This window comes from Impatiens glandulifera, chromosome 4 (genome assembly GCF_907164915.1).
Source record: "Impatiens glandulifera chromosome 4, dImpGla2.1, whole genome shotgun sequence".
Classification (NCBI taxonomy): domain Eukaryota; kingdom Viridiplantae; phylum Streptophyta; class Magnoliopsida; order Ericales; family Balsaminaceae; genus Impatiens; species Impatiens glandulifera.
In genome coordinates this window covers 58,816,694-58,840,800 of record NC_061865.1, presented here as the reverse complement: position 1 = coordinate 58,840,800, position 24,107 = coordinate 58,816,694, and the positions used below count along the sequence as shown (strand labels likewise).

Here is a 24,107-nt window from a genome sequence, read left to right as displayed (position 1 = left end):
ATCGTTATTTTATATTATTTTTCTTTCTGATTAATTGCAGTAACATGAATTGTTGAATAAAAAAATCATATTAAATAAATAAAGGAAAATTGCTTAATTAGTGAACACATGATCACTAGTCCATCTCATATATATATATTGCATTAGTCATGATCACTAATTTAATGCAATAGTAACTTTTTTTTTAATATAATAATCAGTTAAAAAAGCTGTTAATTTTATTTTTACATGGTATGGTTTGTTATTTTCTTTATATTATTTATGTAAATAGGTGAAAATGATGACAAATAAGAAAATAATAATAGTTTGATGGAACCTTCTAGGTCCAGCACAAATAATTTTACTTATTTTTGACTCATGACTGAATTATGATTCAATGAGTGAATTATTTTTAACTAGAAACTAGTTTGTAGGACATGACACCATCTTAATTACAATTGAACTAAACAAATTAAAGAAAAATAAATGTTTATTTTTTTATTTTTATTTATATATGAAACTAACACGAAAAAATTAAACTCCAAATATTTGGTCTTTTAAATGAAAGTTTCGTCACTTGAATTATCGTAATTTATTAAACTAATTAGAAAATGAATCAAAAAATACAAAATAGTGAGTAAAATCATAAAAAAAATGAGAATTTAATTGATGTCTTTTATTTTCAATTTTTTTCATAATTAAGGATAAAATTAGATAGAGACAAAGAAAGTAGAATATTATATTGAATGATTATGTAGAGATATTATTAATGTAGATTAATTTGGTTTCAATGCATTTCCTATTTTTTTAACAATTTTTCGTGATTCACTTTCCTCGTCACACAGTGAAAAGCTTATAGAGGCATGCACTGATCGAGAACAATTTGTTCATGAAACTTAGGAACAATTCACTCAAAAACTAATTTATCGAAAAACAGAAACTAGTCTCTCCCATTTGAGTTAACAAAACACGACAACTTAATTTCTTATATAATTTACTGAATTCCCAATGAGGCATTTTTTAAACAATACAAAAAAAATTGGGGACAATAGATAGATGCCAAAAATTCGAACAAAGAGGTATATAGAGGTTACCTTTTTTTTTCTCAAAAAAGAGATATATAAAGGTCAATTAATTATATGACTATCTAGAACAAAAGAAATTAAAAGTTTTTGGAGAACAAAAAAATCAAAATTTATGTTAGAGTTTTTGGTTTGGAAGGATAAAACCCTTTTTGTTGTTGTTAGAAATTATGTTGATTTTTTGGTGGTTCCAATAAAAACTTTAATTTTTGTTATTTGTTGTTGTTAGAAAGTAAAAAGAAAAAGGTCACCATATATATATATATATATATATAAAAGCCAAACCCTCTCTTAGTCTTAGGTAATGCACATATGAGTGTAATAATTACTCACCCACAAACATCCATCTCATTTCCAGGGAGAAAAAAAAAAGTCAATTATTATTAAAATTTCCAAAAGTTAGAAATAGTACAAAACAATATTATTATTACCTGATAAGGTTCTGTTATAAAATTAGAATTTTAATAATACAAGTTACACACCAATATATTGTCCACTTTTCCATCAATTTAGTTGTACAAAAATGATTGTGACGTCCCAATGAATAGTTGATCTAAACTATTATAATGCTTAATAGAACGCATAATTTGTGAGTAAATATACAGATAATTAACCTTTCGGTAAAAAAATAAAATAAAAAAATTATTTGATATATAAAAATAAAATACAAGATTGATTCAAAATTTTATTTACAATCACAATTAAAATTGTCGGTTAAATATTAGTTATAATTTTATAAAAGTTGAGATTACCTGTGCAATAGTTTTACTTAAAAATAATAGTAGAAATATGTCAAATGAAGTAATTTGTCTGGAAATATTAAAAACACATCATAGCTTAGGGAAAAAATTCAAAATTACTATTCTAACATAGTGTCAAACATAGATCATATGATGCTAACAAACAAAAACAAATAATGAGTATTAATTTCTTAAGGTCAGGATTGTCAATCGCGGTCTCGTTCTTCTTATATTTTTTTATTGATTCCGATTCCATGAATATAACAAATACAAAGGGATAACAACCCATCAATTTCAAAAACAAATTGTAACCTAATTTGTTATAAGTTAAAAAAAAACAAGAGCAACATCAAAATCAAAACAAGTATTCTTGGTCTAAAGTTAGTATTTATCAAACTATTGGGATTGAGAATTCTAGTCCAAAGTTTCTTTTATACAAAATTTGGTTTAAAAACAACAATTAATTAGGGATAACTCATATTCTAATGTATAGAATCAATGTTTTACCTAGGGATGATTAAAATATCTCAATTAAAAACAATCTTTATAAACCCTAATCATATGGATTTAATCAATTCCATCTGTAGACACATATATAACATTTTTCATCATGCTCAACGCGAAAGAACCCCAGGAAAGCATATTAGTCAATTTCGATGATGTCTAAATTGAAATCCGACAAAACAAAAACCAAAACCCACACATAAAAATGTGCTCATGTCCGACTCTCACGCCAAACAAAATAATCACAAGTCGTCATCCAATGAACCAGTACAAACCAACTGGAAATCAAAACAACAAAAACAATGAATATATAAATATTTTGTAAGTACTTGTGAAGATAATCTGAGCAAATAAGTTCAATCAAACAAGCCTAATATATAAATATATATTTTTTTCAAATAAGAATAAAGAAAGGTCAAAAATGACATTTCAAATAAGTTAAGGGTTAATATCCTTTTTTTTTTTTTCTAATATAGGGTGCCAACTTTTTAAGTGGCATCTATATATATTTACAACCCACACCACTGATCTCTAACCCTCCTTTTTTCCTCTAAAATTTCTTAATGGATGAAGATCAAAGAGAACTTCAATTCTTCCACCCCTCCGGCGCCGTCGCCGCCTATCACCGCCGGCCAACAAACAATTCCTCCTCTTCAAATTCTCCAAAAATCCCACCTTGGCAACACTCAGACCCACCTCCAATAAAATTCCGATCCCAACCCAATTCCCAATCCGATCCATTCGACGTGGGTCCTTCCTTAGACCTCCAACTTTCAATCAGTGTCCGACCCAAAAGACCCCCCCGACCCGTTTCCGGCGGACCCAACCGGGTTGATCAGTTTTCAGTGGAGGCGCTGAGGTGGCAGACGGCGGAGCAGATAAGGTTGGCGGCGGCGGAGAAAGCTTATGCGGAGAGAGTGAGAGAGCTGACTAGGAGAGAGATGGAGATGGCTCAGTCTGAGTTTGCTCGAGCCAAACGAGTTTGGGAACGAGCTAGGGAGGAAGTTGAGAGAGCCGAGTTGATGAAGGAGAGAGCCACTCGACGAGTTGACTCGGCTTGCATGGAGATCACGTGCCATTCATGTAGGCAGAAATTCCGACCAATTAATTAATTGTTAACTTCTCCTAATCTTTCATTTTTATTAGTCATAATAATAATAATATCATTTTAGTTAAATTAATTACAATTTGCAGTGTGTGTTAATTTCATGTAATCACTCTATCCATCCCAATTAATATCCACAAATAATATTGTAATTTAAATATATAATTTCATTTCATTTTGGTTCATATATGCGGTCATAATTCATCCGTCGTATATACATTTTTATCTCTCGCAAGGACTAGGACTAAGAATAATATGTACGAGCTTATAGTCAGGTAATGTCGTAATTCAAATATATGCAACTAATAATTAGTAATTTTATTGAAGTTTTGTTTATAACATTAATAATATTATCATTTGACAATATAGAGCTTGTAATCTTCAAATTTGAGGTGTTTATGTTATTGTAATTGACTGTCAAATGTTGTGTTTATTAGTATTAATTAATCAAACAGGAATAACTTCTATAATGTTAAGTGGGTTAAAGAATTTTAGTCATTTGGTAAGTTTGTAGTAGTGTATGTAAAAAGATTAAAAAATGGTTAATTCATGTCTTTATTGTGTTTTTAAACATAATAGGGTTCATTAAGGTTCTGATTTGGTTGGTTTATTCAATATGAGTTATTTAAATAAATAAATTAACATCTTTTCACAAAAAAATTATTAATCAATCAAATTATTCTTTATTTTTTTTATTTTTTTTAAATTATTAATATTATTACCCTTAATCTAACACTAAGGCCAAAAGATAGTAAACAAAATATTTAATATATGAGTTGTCATGAATTAGTTAAGATAACTAAAGTATCAAGAGAGTTGATTTCTAAAAAATCAAATGTCACGTGTTTATTTTTCACTTAAAACGTCTTATAAAAAGTAAAAATTATAACTTTGTAGGATCATTCTAGTTTTTTACCTATAAAAAAAATTATTTGATCCTCCTTAATATTTCATTAAACATCTTATTAGCACAGATATGTTTCATAACCCATATTAGAGTAATTTTTGATCTATTATTCTATGTAATTTGAACTCAATATTTTCTCGAAAACTTATGTCTACATTTAAGACTAAATACACCTAATCAAATAATGATAACACAATGCCAACAAAAACCTTAAACTTTATAATTTGAACCTATTAAGGTTTTTTCGATTCTTTTTATAATTTTGTAATCAATGTCACCATTAAAAACACATCGAAAAATACTTAATGGAAAGAACTTTTTTCATTGTGCACTTCCACTTAACAGGTAACATGTCTAGTTAATCATCATCATCCTCAATTAAATCACATATTTGAATTTAAAAAAAAAAAGGAAAGTTAAAACTCAAAAATGGTAACATGTGACAGTGACTAAATGAAGGACCAAGACCACATGATAGTCAACCTAAGTTCATACAGGATTCCCTTAGTTGCTTATTAAGGACAACCTTGGCAAATTGTGGCTCCTCGGATTCAGTGGAGTCCTTGTTTGTATTGTGGTTTAATTTAAATCATCAATTTTCAAATTCAAAATTCAAATTTATTTTATATAATTAAAAAAACTGAAATAATATTGAAGATACCACCAAAATAAGAAAAACCCAAATATTGAAAACTTCGATTGATGATTCATAAGCAAATAATTAATTAGCTTATCATTATTCTAATTTTAATGTAGAATTATTATATTAATAAATTTGAATTCTCTTTATGGATTCTGGTGGGACAATTATATGATAAGAGTAATAATTGGATTAAAAGTTTTTATTATCATTTTAAAGTTAATTCAATTTCCTTTTCAAGATTCTCACGCCTAATATATAAACATATATACATAATAATTAAATGTGTATTAATTAATTATAATATGAGAGAAGCCTTCAAATTATATTATATAGTTAATAAAAGAAGATAATCAATAAAGTATAATCCTAATTAAGCAATATTCTCCCACCAAATTAATTAGTATATATATTGTCTTAATTAAGTCCTTAATAATTAATTAATCCCACAAAACTAAACCTACAAGACAAACATATAGACAATTAGTTGACAAGACATTATTGATCTTAGTTTCCTTAATTAAATCAATTGTTAATCCATAATTAGCCCAACATGATCCTTAATCTCTCCAAATCTTAATTAAAGTGTCTTTCTTAATCCCTCAAATCTTAATTAAAAAAAGCATATGTTCTTATCTGCTTAACATAATCTATTGACACTGAAAGAAAAAGTCTAATCACCTTTTTATACATACATATATATTTTAACATAGAAAACTTATCTTAAGACATATCATTTCTTTCTTAGGAATCATTTTTTTCATTTGAGTTACTTAATGAGATAAACATCTAATCAAACTTATGAAACCCAAATAATAATTTGAAGAAAAGAACATAATATAATGTTTAATTAAAGAAAAGGTGTGGATGAAGAAGGGAGAGGGAGGGAGGGGGGAAGGGTTCTGATGAATGATCATAGGGTATAGCTAAATCCAGAACCTTTAATTTCGACAGAAAAGTGCAAAGGAATCGAAACAAAGTCCATTAAGAAAGAGACATAAATCTGCCACAGAAATTTATCCCATCAAAACCAAATACCCACATTGCATGTCTGTGGATTCACCTCCAAACAAACAACTCTATCTCTATCTCTATCTTCATCTCCATCTCTCTCTCTCTCTCTCTCTCTCTCTCCACTGATCGATAATTATCATTTTCATCAAAAACCGCTCAAACACAATCGAACAACTCCGCCCATCCAACATTGTCTCTATGTGTGTATATATATATATATACATTCCCGAGGAAGAAAAAGTATATACTCTTTTTCATAACATTATCGATCGATATCGGTGTGGGAAGGGGAGCCCTATACTTAATCAATTAATATATATATATATATACTATATGATTTCTCATGTGATTTATTTTCCTTATTCTCATCCCACTTTTGGTATTTTTATACAAGTGTGAAAGTAACAGGCTTAGAAAATGACATTGAATAAATTGGGTGATAAGGACTTGGATCAATTTTCATCTTAGGGGGGCTACCACCACCATCATTGTACTTTTTTTTTATAATTATATTAGCAATTTGCAACAATTATTTGTGTTTTAGGGTTTAGGAAAAACGGGTTTCATAACCTATCCATAATGAAAATTAAAATTGAATTCTTACAAAGAAATAAATAGTAATTGTCAAGAAAAATTAGTATTTATAGTATTTTGTAGTGTATTACTGGTCACTAAGTGATACTAAGTTTTTGGGTAATAGTTAAAAATTTTAGATTGATATAGCTGTTATGACATGCCTACATATTTTAATTATCATTCAAATTATTTTCTGGTAGACTAGTTGGTTGAGTGAAATTATCGAATCTTCAATAATTGTAGTCGTCCAATGATTATCATTCGTAATGTTATTATTATTACTACGTTATATGAGATTCGTTCTGGAAAGTCATTATAATCGGTCAGATAGTTAATCATTTTTTCAAAAACTTACGAGCTCGATAACCTATTGATAACGTGGTTGTATTCTATTATTTATATTTTTTTATCATTTTTTTTCAGGCCATACTTTATCGTTTTATTTATATATTAACTATTTAAAAAATAGTGGTAAAGAAATTACTTCTTTGCCTAATGTCTGAGTAATTATCTGTACTTAACTATATTTATTAGTGATAATACAAAATTATTATACGTTTTTAATATAACATAATATATAGTAAGTTAAACAAAACAAATATATATAGAATAATTTGTTTTCCGCTTAGGGCAACAAAACTTTGGGTTCGGGATTGGTAATGTCTATATATAGGGTTTGTTTTGAAAACGGGTTTGATTTGATATTTTAATTTCTATTGTTACATACATATATACCGTCCAAACGGGGGCACACACAAGATTGAACGGAGTAAGACATGCATTAATTATATGTATAGAGTTGTGCAATGATGATGGGAAAAAAAGAAAGAAGAAGAAATGGGAGATATTGCAACATGACTTAATGATGATGGAATTTATATTGTACATTTGCATATGACCACACTTGCATATTCAAGATTCTCTGTCTTTTTATTATATTAATTTTGGATCACATTCATGGAATTTCAAATATGTAATCAATTAATTTTGGGAGAAAAACTATATATATATATATATATATATATATATGGGTAAAATAATAAAATAAAATAAAAATAAAAAAAGATGAAAAGAAGTAGGGCCCTTTATATATGCTTGCTTGCTGTGCTATCATGAGAGTAGTCATCATGATTTCATGACAAATCCTTAATATTTGTCTTTTCAAATTGTCTCCATATTATTGCATGCATAATCAATAATATCTCATTTCTATCTTTCACTATGCAATAAATTTTTTTACTATTTTAATAATTCATGCATGGTGAAAAAAAAAATAAGGGTGAAGACCAGTAGTACTACAAGGATGTGACAGTTTAGAAGAATTTTTTTTTTTTTAATTTTCACAATAGGACTTGTTTGATCGATATTAGTCATTGGATAAAAATTGATAAAAATGTGAGTTATTTGGATTTTTAATTTTTTTAAATTATTAAAATGTTCTTTTATATTTCAAAATTTAGGCTTTGTTTGAATTTTAATTTTTTTAAAAATTTAAAAAGAGAAAAATAGTAATGATTGATGTTAATTTGAAGGATGTGAGAATTGTTTTTGAAAAAATATTTAAAAGACGGTTAAATATATAATAATAATTTAAAATAAAAAATATTTTAGTATTTTAATTAATAAATTGAATAATATAATTAATAAGAGATAAATAAAATAGTATTTGATTAGTTTAATTTATTTAAATAATGAAACAAACCTCCTATATGGATTGTCACAAAAGTTTAAATTATGTATTCACAAACATGTCACAATTTAGTCTAAATGATTTTCTTAAATTCATGTTATGAGATAAATAAATAAATTATTATTATTTTAAATTAACTTATTAGAGTAATTTAAGTATGGTTTGAATTCGATTTATTTAAATAATTCATTTTTGTTTGATTTTGGATAATACAAAGTTAGTTATTTGACTAACATATTTAATAAAATTAATCATTGAGAAACAAAAAAAAAAATTAATATTTTAGTTGATTAAATTGATTGAAGAAAGAATGATTGGTCTTTTAAAAATTATTCAAATAATTCTTATAAAATAAGAATTATATATAAAAAATAAAAATAAAATTAGATTTGTGTAGAAGAGAGTAATCATGTTAGATGTGAGATTGATAGATAGTGATACTCTACCTTCCTTCATGAGAGAGATAAATGAAATCTTTTTTTGTTGTTTGTTATAATAACAAATAATAAATAATAAATAAATGAAGTTTTGGAATGTAGCATTGAAAGAGTGACTGGTGGAAAGTGAAAGAAAATTAAAGAGAAGGGTAAATTAATGGAATTAATTATAAGGTGGGAAGTCATTTTTCTTTTTTCTCAATGGGGAAAATAGACATTTTGTCACCTCTTTTTATGTGAAAATTAAATATATATATATATTTATTTATTTATATTATGGTCTTGTCATTTCAACAGCAAAAGTTAGAAAATGCCATACCCTCTATTCTGTGCTTTGTTTCATGTTGGATTTTTCTATGATTTTTATTGATTTTTTTTTTTAATTTTGTTTCATAACAAAAAGTGAGTTATTTGATTTTTTTTTAAAGATAATCATTAAAATAATTCAAATTTAAATTTAATAAAAATATTTAAATTAATAAATTAAATACATTAATAAGTAGAATTATTATGATATATAAAAGATAATCTATTATCAAAATTTATGTATCCAAACAAATAATATTTATTATCTATTAAACATTTTTATATATATATATATTTTAAAACATATAATATATTAATAATTTATAAGATAAACAATGTAATTGTTGATTTTACATGCATATAACATATATATTTGAATGACTATGTTTACATATTTATATACATCTATTATTTGTATTTGCATTTGCGAGAATCACATCAATCTATGGTTCGTGTTTGTGAGGATCGCACCAAAGATAGCAATACTCTCAACCGAACAACAAAATTTTACTTTTGAATTTCACAATTTCTCTGATTTTTTAACTCATACTTGGCCTCCTCATCAAATAGAGTGACAATTTTCTCGAGTAGAGTTTTTGGAAGCAAGCTTAGGGCTGGTTTGAGAAAAGGATTTTTTTGAGTTTTATTTGGGTTTTCTGAAAACTCTTGTTTAATAAAAAGTATGAAAAAACTGGTTTTTTAAAAATTTAAAGACTAATTTATCCTTTGAGTTTAGAGGATATAGTTTAGGTGAGAGAATAATGGCTTAGAGAAATGATAAAATTAGATGATAACTTTTGTATTTAAATGGATAAAAATATTGATTAGATTGCTGATATGATGTTTAAGTTTTGGGATAAAAACTTGGTTTTATCTCAAATAACCAAATATCAAACAAGCCCTTAGGAAACCAGATAGGCAAACTAGATTTTTATCACCAAATATCTTCATGGGATCTGATAAACTATGATACTGAAATGAAATGAGCAAAACAAACTTTTATAATACATAGATACACGCCCAAATGTTACAGCGTTTGGCTGATTAGACCTAACCGAGAAAAAGTGTTCGAAAAAACCCTAAAACAAAATGTTACACATCACATAAACTATCTTGGGGACTAATTTGAAATAACTAGTTAATTAGAAGTGTGATGGGATGACCTTATAATTTAGTATGCATAATAGTATAACTTTAAGAAATGTACAAATTATTTAATAATTATTGGGGTAAAGTAGAAAAGGATAAATAGATAGATGTAAGAGATATGGGGTATGATGGAAGAAGCAAAATTCTGATACATGAAAATGAAATTATATATATCATGGAGCCAGACCCATGTTCACTGTTGCCAAAGTAAGCTACAAAATTTCCAACTTTTCATTTATTTTTCTTTATACTCCAAAAAGACATCATATTGTGGCCCCTTTCAATATGACAAGTCCATAATTTTTGCGCCTAAATAATAATGATAATGACAATGACAATATTGGTACGTACCGTAATTGACATATACTAGGACTCCAGTTATCGCAAAGGATCTCCCTCGAAAAGGAAACGGGGTTTCATTTGGATCTAGTTGATGAGAATAAGACGACTTCCCTTTTTAAGGAACTAGAACAGCTAAAAAGGAAGGAAATATATGCCAAGCTGTTAACTAGCTAGCTAGAGAAGAAAAATATCAAACATTGATTTTGAATCAATGGTATATGCTGGAATTGTTGGTTAGTCTTCTTCTAAGGACCACTTTTTTTTTTATCTTTATGCTTTTTTGTTTCTTTCTGTTTTGTCTCTACCTTTCAATTTCAAAATAATAATCATCATCAATTTATAATGTTTTTCTCTAACTTAATTGCATAATAATGCATATATTTGGGTCACTCATTTTTTTTTTGGTTTGTTTATGTTATCCATAAATGAATGTGGATAACCTGTTAGTTTAATATAGTTATTAGTATTTTAGCACAGCTTCACATTTTATAAATTCAAAGTCGACTCCTTATTGATCGCAATTTTTTTTCATCCACCATGGAGCATTGCATTTAAATAACAATCAAATTCAACTTAACTATTAGAGAAAAATCTAGACCATGATTCAAACCCTAGAGAAAATCAATCGTCATACCAATCAGTGAGAAATTTGTCACAAAGGAAAAGTTCTTCAGATATTGATGAACCAAGATTATCCACAATCGAATTGGACAAAGAAAACTTGATGTACATAGTGGAGAAAAATCGAGATTTATGCAACTGAAGCATTTAAGTTTGAATGTTTTAAGAGTTTTGATACATTTTTGTTAGTCTTTTTATTAAAAGTGAATTATTATTGTATATTCTCATATGTAATATATATTTCAATAGTAAAAGTTATATGTGAAGAGATCATTGGTTCAAATCCAAGCTGCTTAAACCCTAATGTCAGTGTTGTTCTGCACTAAAGATATTTTTTTTGTTGTTTTTTCAAATTATTGATATTTAATTCAGATATGTCTGCATGCATGGACAGTACAAATAATTTCTCCATTGTAGTTAGAGACCTAGTTATGATCCAACTTTGAGGTTAAAGACCTAGTTATGATTCAACTTTGAGGATTTGGGCAGCAAGGGTTCCAATGTGCAATATTTAATCATCAAGTTATAATCAGATTTGAAGATCAACTTGTTGAAACCAAGATTGTAAGATCTTTAAATGCAAATACATCCCTTGTGAATCCTAGCAACATTCACCATACAAACTTCTTTGATTCACAATCAATATCAACATCACACATTGAGGTTGATCCAGTAAAGATCTTTTTTTTGTCAAATAAAAAAATTTACTATTGTGCTACCCTTTTCTAGTCTTGGTCCAAATCTGGCCCAAATTAGGTTTGAATCATCCCAATATACCTCAAATCAGGCCAAGTTCTAACTCAATCCAATAATTCTTTTCTCTTGTTCAATTTGTTAAGTTAAAATCAAGTCCAGTGTACAAAAAAATATAACTAAATACTTCTTTCAAACCAGCTGAGTTGAACTATTTATAAACAGATGAGAAGAAACAGAGAATAGGGCATCAAACTTGCATTTCCTATGAACACTAATATTAAATCATAATCAGCAATTAGGAAGGATTTGTATATTAATAATGATACATAAAACTTAAATCAGCATGCATTTCCACAAACATCAATTAAACCGAAGATTACCAAGGAAATTCATGACTAACAAAGTTGAACTGAGGTTCGAATATGTGTGTCTGTATGTCATACATTAAAGAAAAACGCAAAAACAAATAAAGAAATGTATGGAGCAAAATTCAGAGGTACATAACTAAATGAGTTTTGTGTAAAAGGAAGACTGTAAACTCCAAAGAAGATTGCTGCAGCTTTCTTCTTCCTTCTGCAATAATAATAATATCCATTTCTCAGTTTAAGCAAATTACTAATGGAGGAGTAGAACCAAAACTGAAAACTCAACCAATTTGAGCAATAACTCAAAGACTTGTTGCATAATATTATGCAATCATACTCGATTTAATCCCAAAAGTCGTGAAAATCCATGTTTATTTGAATTTGACTTACATGCCACACATTATAGCCATTAACAGCATTCGACAAATTTCTTCTCTAATCTACACTACTCTTAATACAATATAAGTATAAGCCATCATCTTCCCCTAATACGAATCTGTTTACAGTTGAAACTTTTTTGAATTTTGTTAGTGACCCTGGAGATGATCATATGCTAGTTAATGAAATTGCTGGACACACCCATTGTTATGAAATCTGATGGAAAATGAATGCCTGCATATTCAATCATGTTTGTGGAAATGATGATCAATTCTAGAAGGCCATTTACATGTGGTGCATTACCCAAAGTAGGATAAGGGGTAAGTTTCATAACTCCTATAAACTATCTCCTTAGCAAAACAAAATTGGGTCTTGACAACCCCCAATTGTCATGAAACCATTGATCAGCAAAATATACATAAGCATAAACAGATTGAAACAACATTCCAGGCTGACTTCTAATATTTGGTAAGAAGAAACATAGAATACTGTGTGAATTGACAAATGATCTACACGATTTCAACCAATAGGAAAACTATTAATCTGTCAAACAAGCAAGAAATTCTCTAGAATTGATAGGTTTCTAACAGATCTAGTATCGATAACAAATCCTCTGCGATCGGGTTTGTGATATAGAATTGAATCAAATGTGGGAACGAGATGGATAGGAAAATTACCTAACCAGAACCCACGATGATATTGTTGATTGGGATGAAGATCAGCTTGACAAAGAAACCAACGAATCCCATCACAACGAAACCGATCGCTGTACGGACTGCAACCTTTGTGAATTCTGCATCAATAAATGGAAACCCAGAGATGAAGTTACTTAATTGAAACCAAGAATACCCTTTTGAAGATCATTGCATGCATAGAAAAAGAAATGATATACCTTTGCGATCGGGTTTGTGACACCTCTTGACAAGTCGAACACTATCCTTAGCAAATTCTCTCAATGGATCCACAACTGAATCTATGGCGTCCATCTCCTTCTTTGATATTCAAAAAATCTGTCTAGATGAGAGAGAGAGAGAGATCAAAGCTCGGCTGGGCGTAAGTGTGAAACAATGTCTCAAAGTTTAGGTCTTGTTTTAGGATTTAGGTCTGGTTTGCTTTGAAATAAAATTATTGTATATTTTATAAATATAAAACATAAAACAAAAGTCGATATGTCCGAGTGGTTAAGGAGACAGACTTGAAATCTGTTGGGCTTCGCCCGCGCAGGTTCGAACCCTGCTGTCGACGATATTTTTTTTTTTTGTGTCAAATCCAAACAAGACATCCATTCAAGTGAAAACATTACAAACACCCGACCAAAAACAAAAGATGACATTTTTACATTAATAGTTTCGTGTGTTCAAATTTAGTTGTTTGGTTTAGATCTAGTAGTAAGTGAAGATCTCATATCAACAATGGCGGAATCATGAGCACCCATTTTAATAGCTTCTTTACTAGCTCTTATAAATCTTGAAACAGCCCCTCTTGTATATTCATCTGCTTCCTTTACACTCATCTTCATCTTCTCCGTTTCTTGTGAAAAACTGCTCAAAAAATGATCTCCATTCAAAACTGCCGCCAATTCAACCACCTCACTTTGAAATTCCGACAATCCCCTCTTCTCATCTGGTTCTGTTCTTCTCAGAGGTACCACTTCCGCAAGTGTCTCTAAAAAACACAAAACATGAGTTAAACTCGTATTCATCAATGGGTATTATTAGGTAGTTGAGTTTATACCTGGACAATCGGTTCTTGGAGAAGTTAGTTCCCCGACGACATGTTCAAACGTCCCTGCCCAAGCATCTCGATGGGTTAAGAAATTTGATGAAAGATTGAACATTTTCTTGATTGTTGCTGGGATTGATGAATGTTCGTATTCTGAATTTGGATTTGGTCCTTTTGGTCTACCGATTACTGCAATTGAATGAAATCAAATCAGTTAATTTGAAATGGGTATTATTGATTATAAAACACTGATTACTGCTTACTGACCAGTTCCTTTCTTGATCCAAGGAGAGACCATGATGGTCGGAATACGAACACCGACACGATCGAATTTGAAGAAATAAGGAGCCGGTCCTGTATTCCCATCTGGGTTAGGAACATTCTCGAACGGGGTTTGAACATGATCATAAAACCCACCATGTTCATCGTAAGTGATAACAAATAATGTTTCATTCCATTGAGGACTTGCTCTCAATGTCTCGTAGATTTCCTTAACAAGTTTTTGACCGTTAGCGACATCATGTGATGGGTGATCATCGTTTGCCGGAAAACCCTTTACATCGAAGTATCTAGGTTCGATTACAGTGAGGTTTGGTAGTTTACCTTCACGTGCATCTTTCTTGAATTTAAGACCATAAGAATGGAATTTGAAAATGTATTTCAATTTCCTAAGATTTCTATAGAATAACGTAGTGGGTATGTTTTGAAAATAGATTCCAAAATCATGTCCATTTTCATGAAGTGAATCGAAAATGGTTTGTTGAGGATAACCTGTTAAAAGTTGTTTCTTGACATGGCTTGTAGATCCGAATGAAGTTGCAGAGTAAACGAATAATCTATTGGGTTGTGTTGGACCCGGAATTGATGAAAACCATCTATCGAAAACAGCGAATTCTTTTACTAGATTTGAGTAAACGGGTAATGAATCGGGTTTAAATCCTTTCATAACGGTTTGAGATAGGTTAGTTGAAATTGATAAGGCTTGTTCAACGAAACCAGACATTGAAGGGAAGTTATTGGATCCGAATACCTGTTGTTGAACGTTTTCAAAGGCATGACCTGGATCCGGATCCACGTATTCTGCATCGTCTGTGAAACAGATAGATTTGGATTGGTGTAATTTAGTTGAAACCGGGTTGCATTCTCGACCCGTAACGCCGTTGATTGATGGGTTTATTGATTTCTTCATCCAGCCAATCATGTGGTCGAAAGATCTGTTTTCTAGAACTAGAATGACAATGGTTTTGATGGGTTGTCGGGTTTGACCCGTTACAGGTGAAGAAGATGAAGAAAGTGTTAGAAAGAGGAGGAGGAGGAAAACAGAGTGAATTCCCATTTTCTGCAATTCTTGAAGATTTGTTCTCTCTCTATATCTAAACTAACTATGAATCTTATAGAGAATTACAGATGGAGAAGAAAGGAATCGAGAATCAGAGGCAAGATTAGTGGGTTTATTTAAGTAAAGGAGAGATCTTTGTCTCTCTTGTAGTAAATTTCTTATCTTTTTTACTGGTAGTGGGAGAGAGAAAAAGAAAGTGGGTAGTGAGAGAATAATGGCGGCTGATTTTTCTCTCTCTTCGGTTTCTTTCTTGAATGGAAGAAGAGGAAAGGAGAGAGAATCTGATGGATGATCATCAATCAGTGGTATAGATTGGCACTGATAGATATGCGATCTGGGTTCTAGTGGGAATTCATTATAAATTTATTTGAAATTTGTGATTTGTTCTTTATAGGTTTATTTTAATCAATTTTGAATTATTAGAGTGTTTTATTATTGATTTTAAAAAAATGTATTTTTTTTAATTGACTAAATTAGTTTAAATGAGAAAGAGGGATGAGAATGTCATCACCATTCTCACCTCATTCCATATTCTCAAACAATATTTAATATATAATATATAAAAATTATATTATTATAAAAAAATAAATTTAATTTTTTTATAAAATATGAAAAATCAATAATTATATTTGTAATGTTATATATTTTAGTGTGTTTATAAGTGTTCAGAAAAACGGGATAAGATCGAGGTGAAGAATACAAATACAATCTCAGCCCTATACTTGGTTAACTACTTATCAAATCGATGAAAAAACGTCTTAAATTCGAATCCAAAACCGAATGACAGATTTTAATTGTCATCCTTAGGGAAAAATTGCATGATAATCTTTTTATATTCCTAACCTCCTTGTGAAGTTTTGGTTAAAGCCTTTATACGACAAGTTTTATGTCTGGTTAAATGGTTAAGTGTGTTTGCAGATTATGTGTCTAACCCTTGTTGCCACATTTTTTATTTTAAAAGAAGACTATAATGATGGAGTGTATACTAGTTCCCATTTAAATAAAAAAATATATATATAAACTTTAAGAAAAGAAATGTCACTTATTTTGATTTCTTCTTAGAAAAACACATTTGAAGTGTAGAGATTATTTGTCAGTTTTCTATTTAAAAAATTGTGTATTTTTTATAATAAAATATTAATATATAATAAAAAATAATAATTAAATAAAATATATTTTAATATTTTATTTAAATGATATGATTATTAAATAATGAATAAAATAATATTGTATTATATTCAAATTTCAAAAAAAAAGAAATCAATGGAAACAAATGTAATATTAATATTTAAAAAGATAAATAAATTAATTTTTTAATCCAAATGAAACCCAAAAACTATTTTTAAATGGGTTGAGGCCAATTCTGTTTTTGTTGGATATTATTGCTTGCTTCGCGGGTGCACGATTCTTATTATAAGCCTTGAAACAAAATTTCACGAGAATAAATAAGGGGTATTCAGCATGTGAATAAGTTTGTTTGATTTCAATGATGATTTTAACCACAAATTTTTTATTTATAAAAATAATAAATATTTTGAGTTCCATAACTAATTTCAAGAATTCTCCTCAACCTCACAATATTTTAGAAATGTCTCTAAAAAAAAATTTAATCCTAAATTATTTTATTAGATATGGGAGAAATCTTATCTAATATGGGAAATTATTTGATTTCTATTTAAAACGTTTTAAATGAAAATAGAAATTTGAGGATAATGATAACGTGTCATGTTAGTTTTCTTATTTTAAAATTTTTTTATGAGAAAATTAAACTAGTTATAAAATATAAAAACTAAAATTCAAAACTTAGGATAATAAAAATATAACATAAAAAGATTTTATTATGGCATAAATAAATGTATGTCAAACAAACTCAAAAAGCATAAATGATAGTTTTTTCTCTAAATTTTATTTTAATTTTACTCATATTGATCATTAAAGTGTCTAATGTGTTTATCAATTTCATTGAAATACATGGTTCACTAATTTTAAAATTTAACAAAATATTATGAATAATTAAATAAAAAAAATATTTAAAGCTAAGAGAGTTAAATATATATTTAAGAATTTTTATAGTATATAGTACAAAACAATTTATTAACAAAAATACATTTTTTTTCAATTATCCCAAATCTACCATTTTTTAGTATTATAAAATTATAACTCATAAAAAAAACACTTGTTATATATATGGAGATAAAAACAATATGCACCGACAAATTGTAATTTAATATTGGTGGTGCTGGCATTCCCAACATGACACCAAATTCAATTTAATGGTTAACTCATACTCTTGTCACAAATAATATTAATGGGTCATTTCAAAATATGATATGTTTTGAGAAACTAAAACTTTTTTTTATTTTTTTTTAGGTTATAATGTCTAAATAAACTTAAAACACTTATAATGAATAAATAAATATATTGGTGATTTTATATATTTAATTATATTTATAGTGTTCGAACATATTTATGATGAGATTGAGGCGGGACGGGAACACAAGTATCATCATGTTCCATTCCCGGTCAACTACCAGATGAGTGGTTTTAAATTGTCATCCTTAATTGATTGCGACAATATATATATATTTTTTTATCTTGGTAAACTTTTTATTATATTTAAGTTAAATGTTTAAGATTATGGTGGGTATGTAAGAGAAAGTGACTAAAACATTAATTGTTTTTATGAGGAGTATCTTCATAATATTTGGTTGAATTGTATTTGAACAAAGTTGTTGAAAAAAAGTTGTTAAAGTTTACAATTATTTCAAATATCGGTTCTTTGGAATATGAGATTTTCCACAACAAATGCATGAAAAATGAATGAATTATAGTTAGTCAATGTTGGATATTGTATGACATATTCTTCATGACGGATATTTGAAATCTCATTTGAAGTATAACTGAAATCTAAGTAGTTTTTCCGAAAGTTGTTTAAATGTTTAGATTGAAGTAGCAAAATATAATAAGTTTGAATTTTTGGGTCATCATCTATCCCTTATTATCTTCACATTAAAAAATAATTGACTTATTTTTAACTATATTATCAAATACTGTTAATTGATAAAAAGGAACATGTAAGAAAGGAAAAGAAAATAAAGCTAGTGATTCATTTAGTGATGATAAAAACTTTGTTTAGGTACTTGAATATTACTTTATGTTTTTATTTTCTAAATTTTCATACAGAAAACCACTATTTGTTAAGTTATATTATATGTTCTTACCATCATCTGAAATATTTTAACTCAATAATAAAAAATTTAACATTAAAATTTATAATATTGTTGAACATTGTCTAACAAGAAATAATCCATCTATAAGAAAATTGAATTCATTATTGTAAGTAGGATCATATTTTCAAATCAATCATCAATTATATAACCGCGTTAAGTCGTAGGCCCAACAAAAAGTCGTAGGCCCAACAAAAAGCTATATATATATATATATATTTTTTTTCTCTCAAAATAATCACACAACGCACAATAAATCAACTTAAGTGGCCCTATCAAATTTCTGTGGTCTATAGTCAAGAATTTTGGTTAGTGGCCCGAAATATTGATCCCACTTATCACATTATTAGCAATTATACAACTTTAAAAAGAAAAATTGATCATATGGACTCTCAATATTATATGTGGGAACCTATTTGTTTTTATCTTTATAACTTTTGCTTTATTATTATCAATAAACGCGGTTGGACAAATTAAGAAAATAATGAAATAAGAAGGTAAGATGGTAATCACACATTAGGTTATTTATTTAAATAACCAAATTATGCCAAATTATGCCGAACCGATTATTTAAATAACCTACCAGATTTTTTAAATAACCCGAATCTGAACGAACTTTCAAATATTTTGAAAGAACACAAAACAAAGCCTTGAATATTATTGAATGAAACACAACATTTTATATATTTATCAAAACATATGCTTGTGTGTGTTCTTGATCAATTAATTTGTACCCCAAGTTGCATAACACATTAATAGATATATTTATTAAACAAATAATATTAACTAATTGATCCCATTTGAATAAAGTAATGTATAGTAAGTATGCTACTACATTTTATGTTAAAATAAATTGATAAATACAGTTAGTTGAATAATATTTAGTACTTCATTTAGAACTATATGTGCCAACTAAGATGCTTAACTAACATAAAGGCAATAAACTAAGATAATTCAGATTCTAAAATAAATAAATAAATAACTTAAGATACACAATTAATTGGCACAATTTGGTAATGCTCATAACAGGAGCTGAGTTTGGCAACAAAAAAAATAATTTATTTGAAAATTATATTTTTAATATTTTATTTGGATATTAATTTAAATAATATAATGTTACAAAACTATATATATATATATATATATATATAATGATTTTAAGTGTTTTAAAAAAGGCCCAATAAGAACTCTCAAATTTTGGATACTTTTCCAATCAGTCGCCAACATTGAGCCCGTTTGAATTTTTTTTTTTAATCTGATTTGCAGAGATCATGTTTTCAAATAAATCTTACAAAAAAATTATTGTTTTCAAATTAAGCTCATTGTGCTGGAAGAAATTTCAAATAACTTTGCATTGATTTTCACAATCCTTTCAATTAGATTTTTCAACAAACATTTTTTTAATAAAATCATATAATACAACATATTTGCTTATACATTTTAAGAAAATATGCATATAGGAAAATTTGAGTTTTTTTTTTAATTGTAGTAATGTTCTTTTCAACTTGTAACATATTTAGTGATAATATAATTGATACTCTTTTTTTTTTAAATGGTACTCTTTTTATATAATCCCTAAATTGAGTTATAATTTGATTCTTTCAAACAAATGACAATATAAAGGTCAAACCTCACAATTATGGACATCGAAAACCACATTCAAATACACTAATTTGAAATAAAATACTAACATGTTCATTTTATTATTTATTTTATGGGGAATAAAAACATTTTAATTGAGGGAAAAAATATATTAGTTTCTAATACGTAGGGTTGTAAACGAATCGAATCGAAGCGAATATTACTGTATTCGATTCGTATTCGTGAAACTATTCGAATATTCGTATTCGTATTCGAAATTTTTTCGAATAATTAATGTGATTCGTATTCGATTTGAAATTGATATTCATTATTCGATCCGATTCGAGTATTCGATTCGATTTTTTTAAACATATTTTATACAATTTATTCGAAAATTTGAAAATTAATATTTTTACATAATATATAAAAATATTCAATAAAATTACCTAATAAAAATTAAATAATAATATTCAAATTACGATTTCAATATTCAACTCCCAATACAATTCAATGCAAGCCATTAATTAAAACTTCCGTGTAACATAACATAAACAATAGTTATCAAAAGAACATTTCATTAAAGTGGTTGGTAAATCACCGAAGAAATGTGGGTTTCAAGTTTTCAACCGAAGAAATGTATATATGTACTAGAGTTTTAGAATAAATAATATTTATAAAATTAAAATTAATAAAACGGTATATATATATAATCGAATATTTAATCGAATATTAGCGAATACCGAATCGAATATCTTGATTTTGTATTCGTATTCGTTTATTAGTCGAATCGAATCGAATATTTTTATTCGAATTCGAATCAACAAATTGCGAATACGAATATCAAAATTCGAATACGAATACCGAATCGAATCAAAAGTATTTGATTCATTTACAACCCTACTAATACGTAGTTATTTTATTGATATTTTTTTTATTTAACATGATATATTTATATTCTTTGAATAAAATAATTTATTGATAGATTTATAAAAATTATAATAGTTTTTTTCTTTACAATGAAAAAATATAATTTAGTTTTTTTTAATAAAAAAGACTTAGAGCTTGTTTGATGTTGGGTTATTTGAGAATTTTATTAAATTAAAAAAATGTTTTTAATAAAAAATTATAGTATTTTATAAAAATAAAATAAAAATATTTTAGTATTTTATTTAATAGATTAATTGTTAAATAAAATGTAATATATGAATTTTTAGCATAAAAAAACACCACCAAACGAGCTCTTAGATAGATAGAGAGAGTTTAGCAACGGCTACTTCTACTTTATTTTGAATGTATTTGTATAATAACTTGCCTTTTTTAAATCTCTTTTTATTCAAGTAGAAAGAATTTGAAAAACATTTATTTAAAAAAAGTAAATTAATTTTTTTTTCATTTATTTTTTACTTAATTTTTTTTATCATTTCAATGACATATATCATATTAAATATAAATAAAATCGCTATACAAAATAATTTTATAAAGTCTATAAATAATTTCTTATATAATAAACTATCAATATTATAATGTAATTAAATATAGAAAAATATCACTAATCAAAGATTATATAATAATAAACTTTTTACCTAGTTTTCTAAAAAATCACTAAAAAGTAACATTAGACAGTCTTATCTCATTATAAAATGTTATATATATATATATATATACATAATATAATAAAATAACATATATCATTTGAGAATTAATAATTAATTATCTGTTTAAGAGTTTATAACTATGTTTGGTTTACTTGATGCCTGCCGGCGGCGAAAGAAATCAGTGATTCTCTCTACTAAACTCGTTTTCGCGTTTGGAAGAAGAAATCAAATGGTAGAGGTACGTTTACTTTCATCTTCCTCCAAATCCCAAATCGCAAATCGCGAAACGCCATTTACATATCGTTAATCTGTATCAGGATGAAAAGAAACCAGAGGAGGAGAAGAAGGCCGATGAAGAACACAAACCAGAGGAGAAGAAGGTCGATGAAGAGCACAAACCAGATCAGCCAAACGAAGAGAAGATTAAATCTGATGAATCGAAGGAACCGGCGATAGAGATTGCTTTGAAAGTCTATATGCATTGTGAAGGATGCGCTAAGAAGGTGAGAAGATGTCTCAAGGGTTTTGAAGGTGAGTCTGATTCTGATTTTTGATTTTTGATTTTCTGGGATTGGTATTCTGATTTCTGGGTTTGGTTTAGATTTATGATTTAAGTAATGGGGATGATCTTAATTTAGGAATTGATGATGTTTTCATCGACTGTAAGAATCACAAAGTGATAATCAAAGGGGATAAAGTAGATCCATTGAAGATTCTAGAAAGGGTTCAAAAGAAAAGCCATCGAAAAGTCGAACTAATCTCACCGATTCCATCTCCGCCGCCTGCGGCGGAGAATGTTAAGCCAGAGGTGAACGAAACCCCCAAATTACCAGAAGAGGTTTGATTCAACTCATATCCTTTAATTACAAAAATCAAGCTTTTTATTAATTTCTCAAGTGATTTCTCAGGTGATTACAGTGATACTAAGAGTTTATATGCATTGTGAAGCCTGTGCTGAAGAATTCAAAAGACAGATACTGAAAATGGATGGTAATAATTCAATTCAATTCATTTCCATGATTGGGTTATTTCAAAAACTTGAACTTTTCTGTCTGAAATGAAAATGAACAACAGGGGTGGAGAATGTGGAACCAGATCTTAAGAATTCACAAGTATCAGTGAAGGGTATTTTTGATCCTGTCAAGCTTTTGGATCATGTCTCCAAGAGAACAGGAAAGCAAGCTGTTATAGTGAAACAAGAACCAGAGAAAAAAGAGGATGAAGTGAAGAAAACTGAAGATGCTGCCATGGAGAAGAAGGAAGTTTGTGAGGAGAAGGTGAAGAAGAATGAGTTGTATTACTATTATCCAAGTCATAATCAAATTGATCATCAGTTTGTGTACCAAAACTACCCTTCTCAGATCTTCAGTGATGAGAATCCGAATGGGTGTTCTGTTATGTGAAAATGAGACAACTAGAGGGGCGAAATGGTAACATAATTTCTACCCGGAACTTTAGGGTTTATGTGATGTTGAAACTTTTTAGGGTTTATTTTTCTATTTCTAAATTTGCTATGAATGGTGGGGCACTATAGAGAAATTATTATTGTAATATTATATTATTTATAGACATTATTTTTAATTTAGTAAAAATATGTGATATAATTATTATATGTACTAGTGATATGAGTTAAACTAATATTAGGTGAAAGTTTTTTTTAAAATATTGAGTAAATCTTAAAGTTATGTGATTTAGAGTAAATAAACTTTTAAATTTTTACATTTTTAAATTTTAAATTTACAACGGTAAGATTTTAGAGTTAATAAATTATTTTGATTTTTTAATTTTATATTTATAAATTAAAAAAGTTATTATATAAATTTAAGTTCTTTATAATCTCATTTACTTATTACTATTATTTAATTAACTTTCTTAATTATCACTTTTTCTTTTTTTAATAATCAATGTATAAAAGTTTTTAATTATATATATATATATATATATATATATATATAAATAATAATATATGACTAATATTATTTTTGAAAATAAATTCTCAAATTTAATTAATAACTAATTCACATTTTGACTCCATGTGTTAGTGTGAACAAAAAAATTATATAAATTGTTTAGTTAGTTAAATATTATAATTTTCTTCTTGTTTGCTCAAAT

At 27.6% G+C, this 24,107-nt stretch overlaps 4 protein-coding genes and 1 non-coding gene across 6 annotated transcripts; 3 read left to right on the top strand and 2 right to left on the bottom strand.

Moving 5' to 3' along the window:
• The first annotated feature begins 2,827 nt into the window (after positions 1-2,827).
• Positions 2,828-3,468, top strand: LOC124936663 (protein indeterminate-domain 16-like). The gene has a single exon (XM_047477179.1). The coding sequence runs from the start codon at positions 2,869-2,871 to the stop codon at positions 3,415-3,417; it is 549 nt and encodes a 182-aa protein (XP_047333135.1). The 5' UTR covers positions 2,828-2,868; the 3' UTR covers positions 3,418-3,468.
• Positions 3,469-12,180: 8,712 nt separating this feature from the next.
• Positions 12,181-13,598, bottom strand: LOC124934067 (protein transport protein Sec61 subunit gamma). The gene is made up of 3 exons (XM_047474535.1): positions 13,424-13,598; positions 13,209-13,324; positions 12,181-12,361 (listed from the first exon to the last, which is right to left on the bottom strand). The coding sequence occupies exons 1-2, from the start codon at positions 13,515-13,517 to the stop codon at positions 13,209-13,211; spliced, it is 210 nt and encodes a 69-aa protein (XP_047330491.1). The 5' UTR covers positions 13,518-13,598; the 3' UTR covers positions 12,181-12,361.
• Positions 13,599-13,694: 96 nt separating this feature from the next.
• Positions 13,695-13,776, top strand: TRNAS-UGA. The gene has a single exon. It is a non-coding gene; the product is annotated as a tRNA-Ser (tRNA).
• A 46-nt stretch (positions 13,777-13,822) lies between these two features.
• On the bottom strand, positions 13,823-15,874 carry LOC124934066 (non-specific phospholipase C6). Its single transcript, XM_047474534.1, has 3 exons — positions 14,521-15,874; positions 14,266-14,442; positions 13,823-14,196 (listed from the first exon to the last, which is right to left on the bottom strand). The coding sequence occupies exons 1-3, from the start codon at positions 15,587-15,589 to the stop codon at positions 13,895-13,897; spliced, it is 1,548 nt and encodes a 515-aa protein (XP_047330490.1). The 5' UTR covers positions 15,590-15,874; the 3' UTR covers positions 13,823-13,894.
• A 6,228-nt stretch (positions 15,875-22,102) lies between these two features.
• LOC124936433 (heavy metal-associated isoprenylated plant protein 7-like) lies at positions 22,103-23,536 on the top strand. 2 transcript variants are annotated; one of them, XM_047476930.1, is made up of 5 exons: positions 22,103-22,233; positions 22,313-22,526; positions 22,634-22,833; positions 22,904-22,985; positions 23,070-23,536. In XM_047476930.1, exons 1-5 carry the CDS (start codon positions 22,135-22,137, stop codon positions 23,396-23,398), a joined length of 924 nt encoding a protein of 307 aa, XP_047332886.1. In that variant the 5' UTR covers positions 22,103-22,134; the 3' UTR covers positions 23,399-23,536. The 2 variants fall into 2 exon arrangements, with proteins under 2 accessions (XP_047332886.1, XP_047332887.1); XM_047476931.1 differs by having other exon boundaries at positions 22,172-22,227; positions 23,070-23,535.
• The last annotated feature ends 571 nt before the right edge of the window (positions 23,537-24,107 follow it).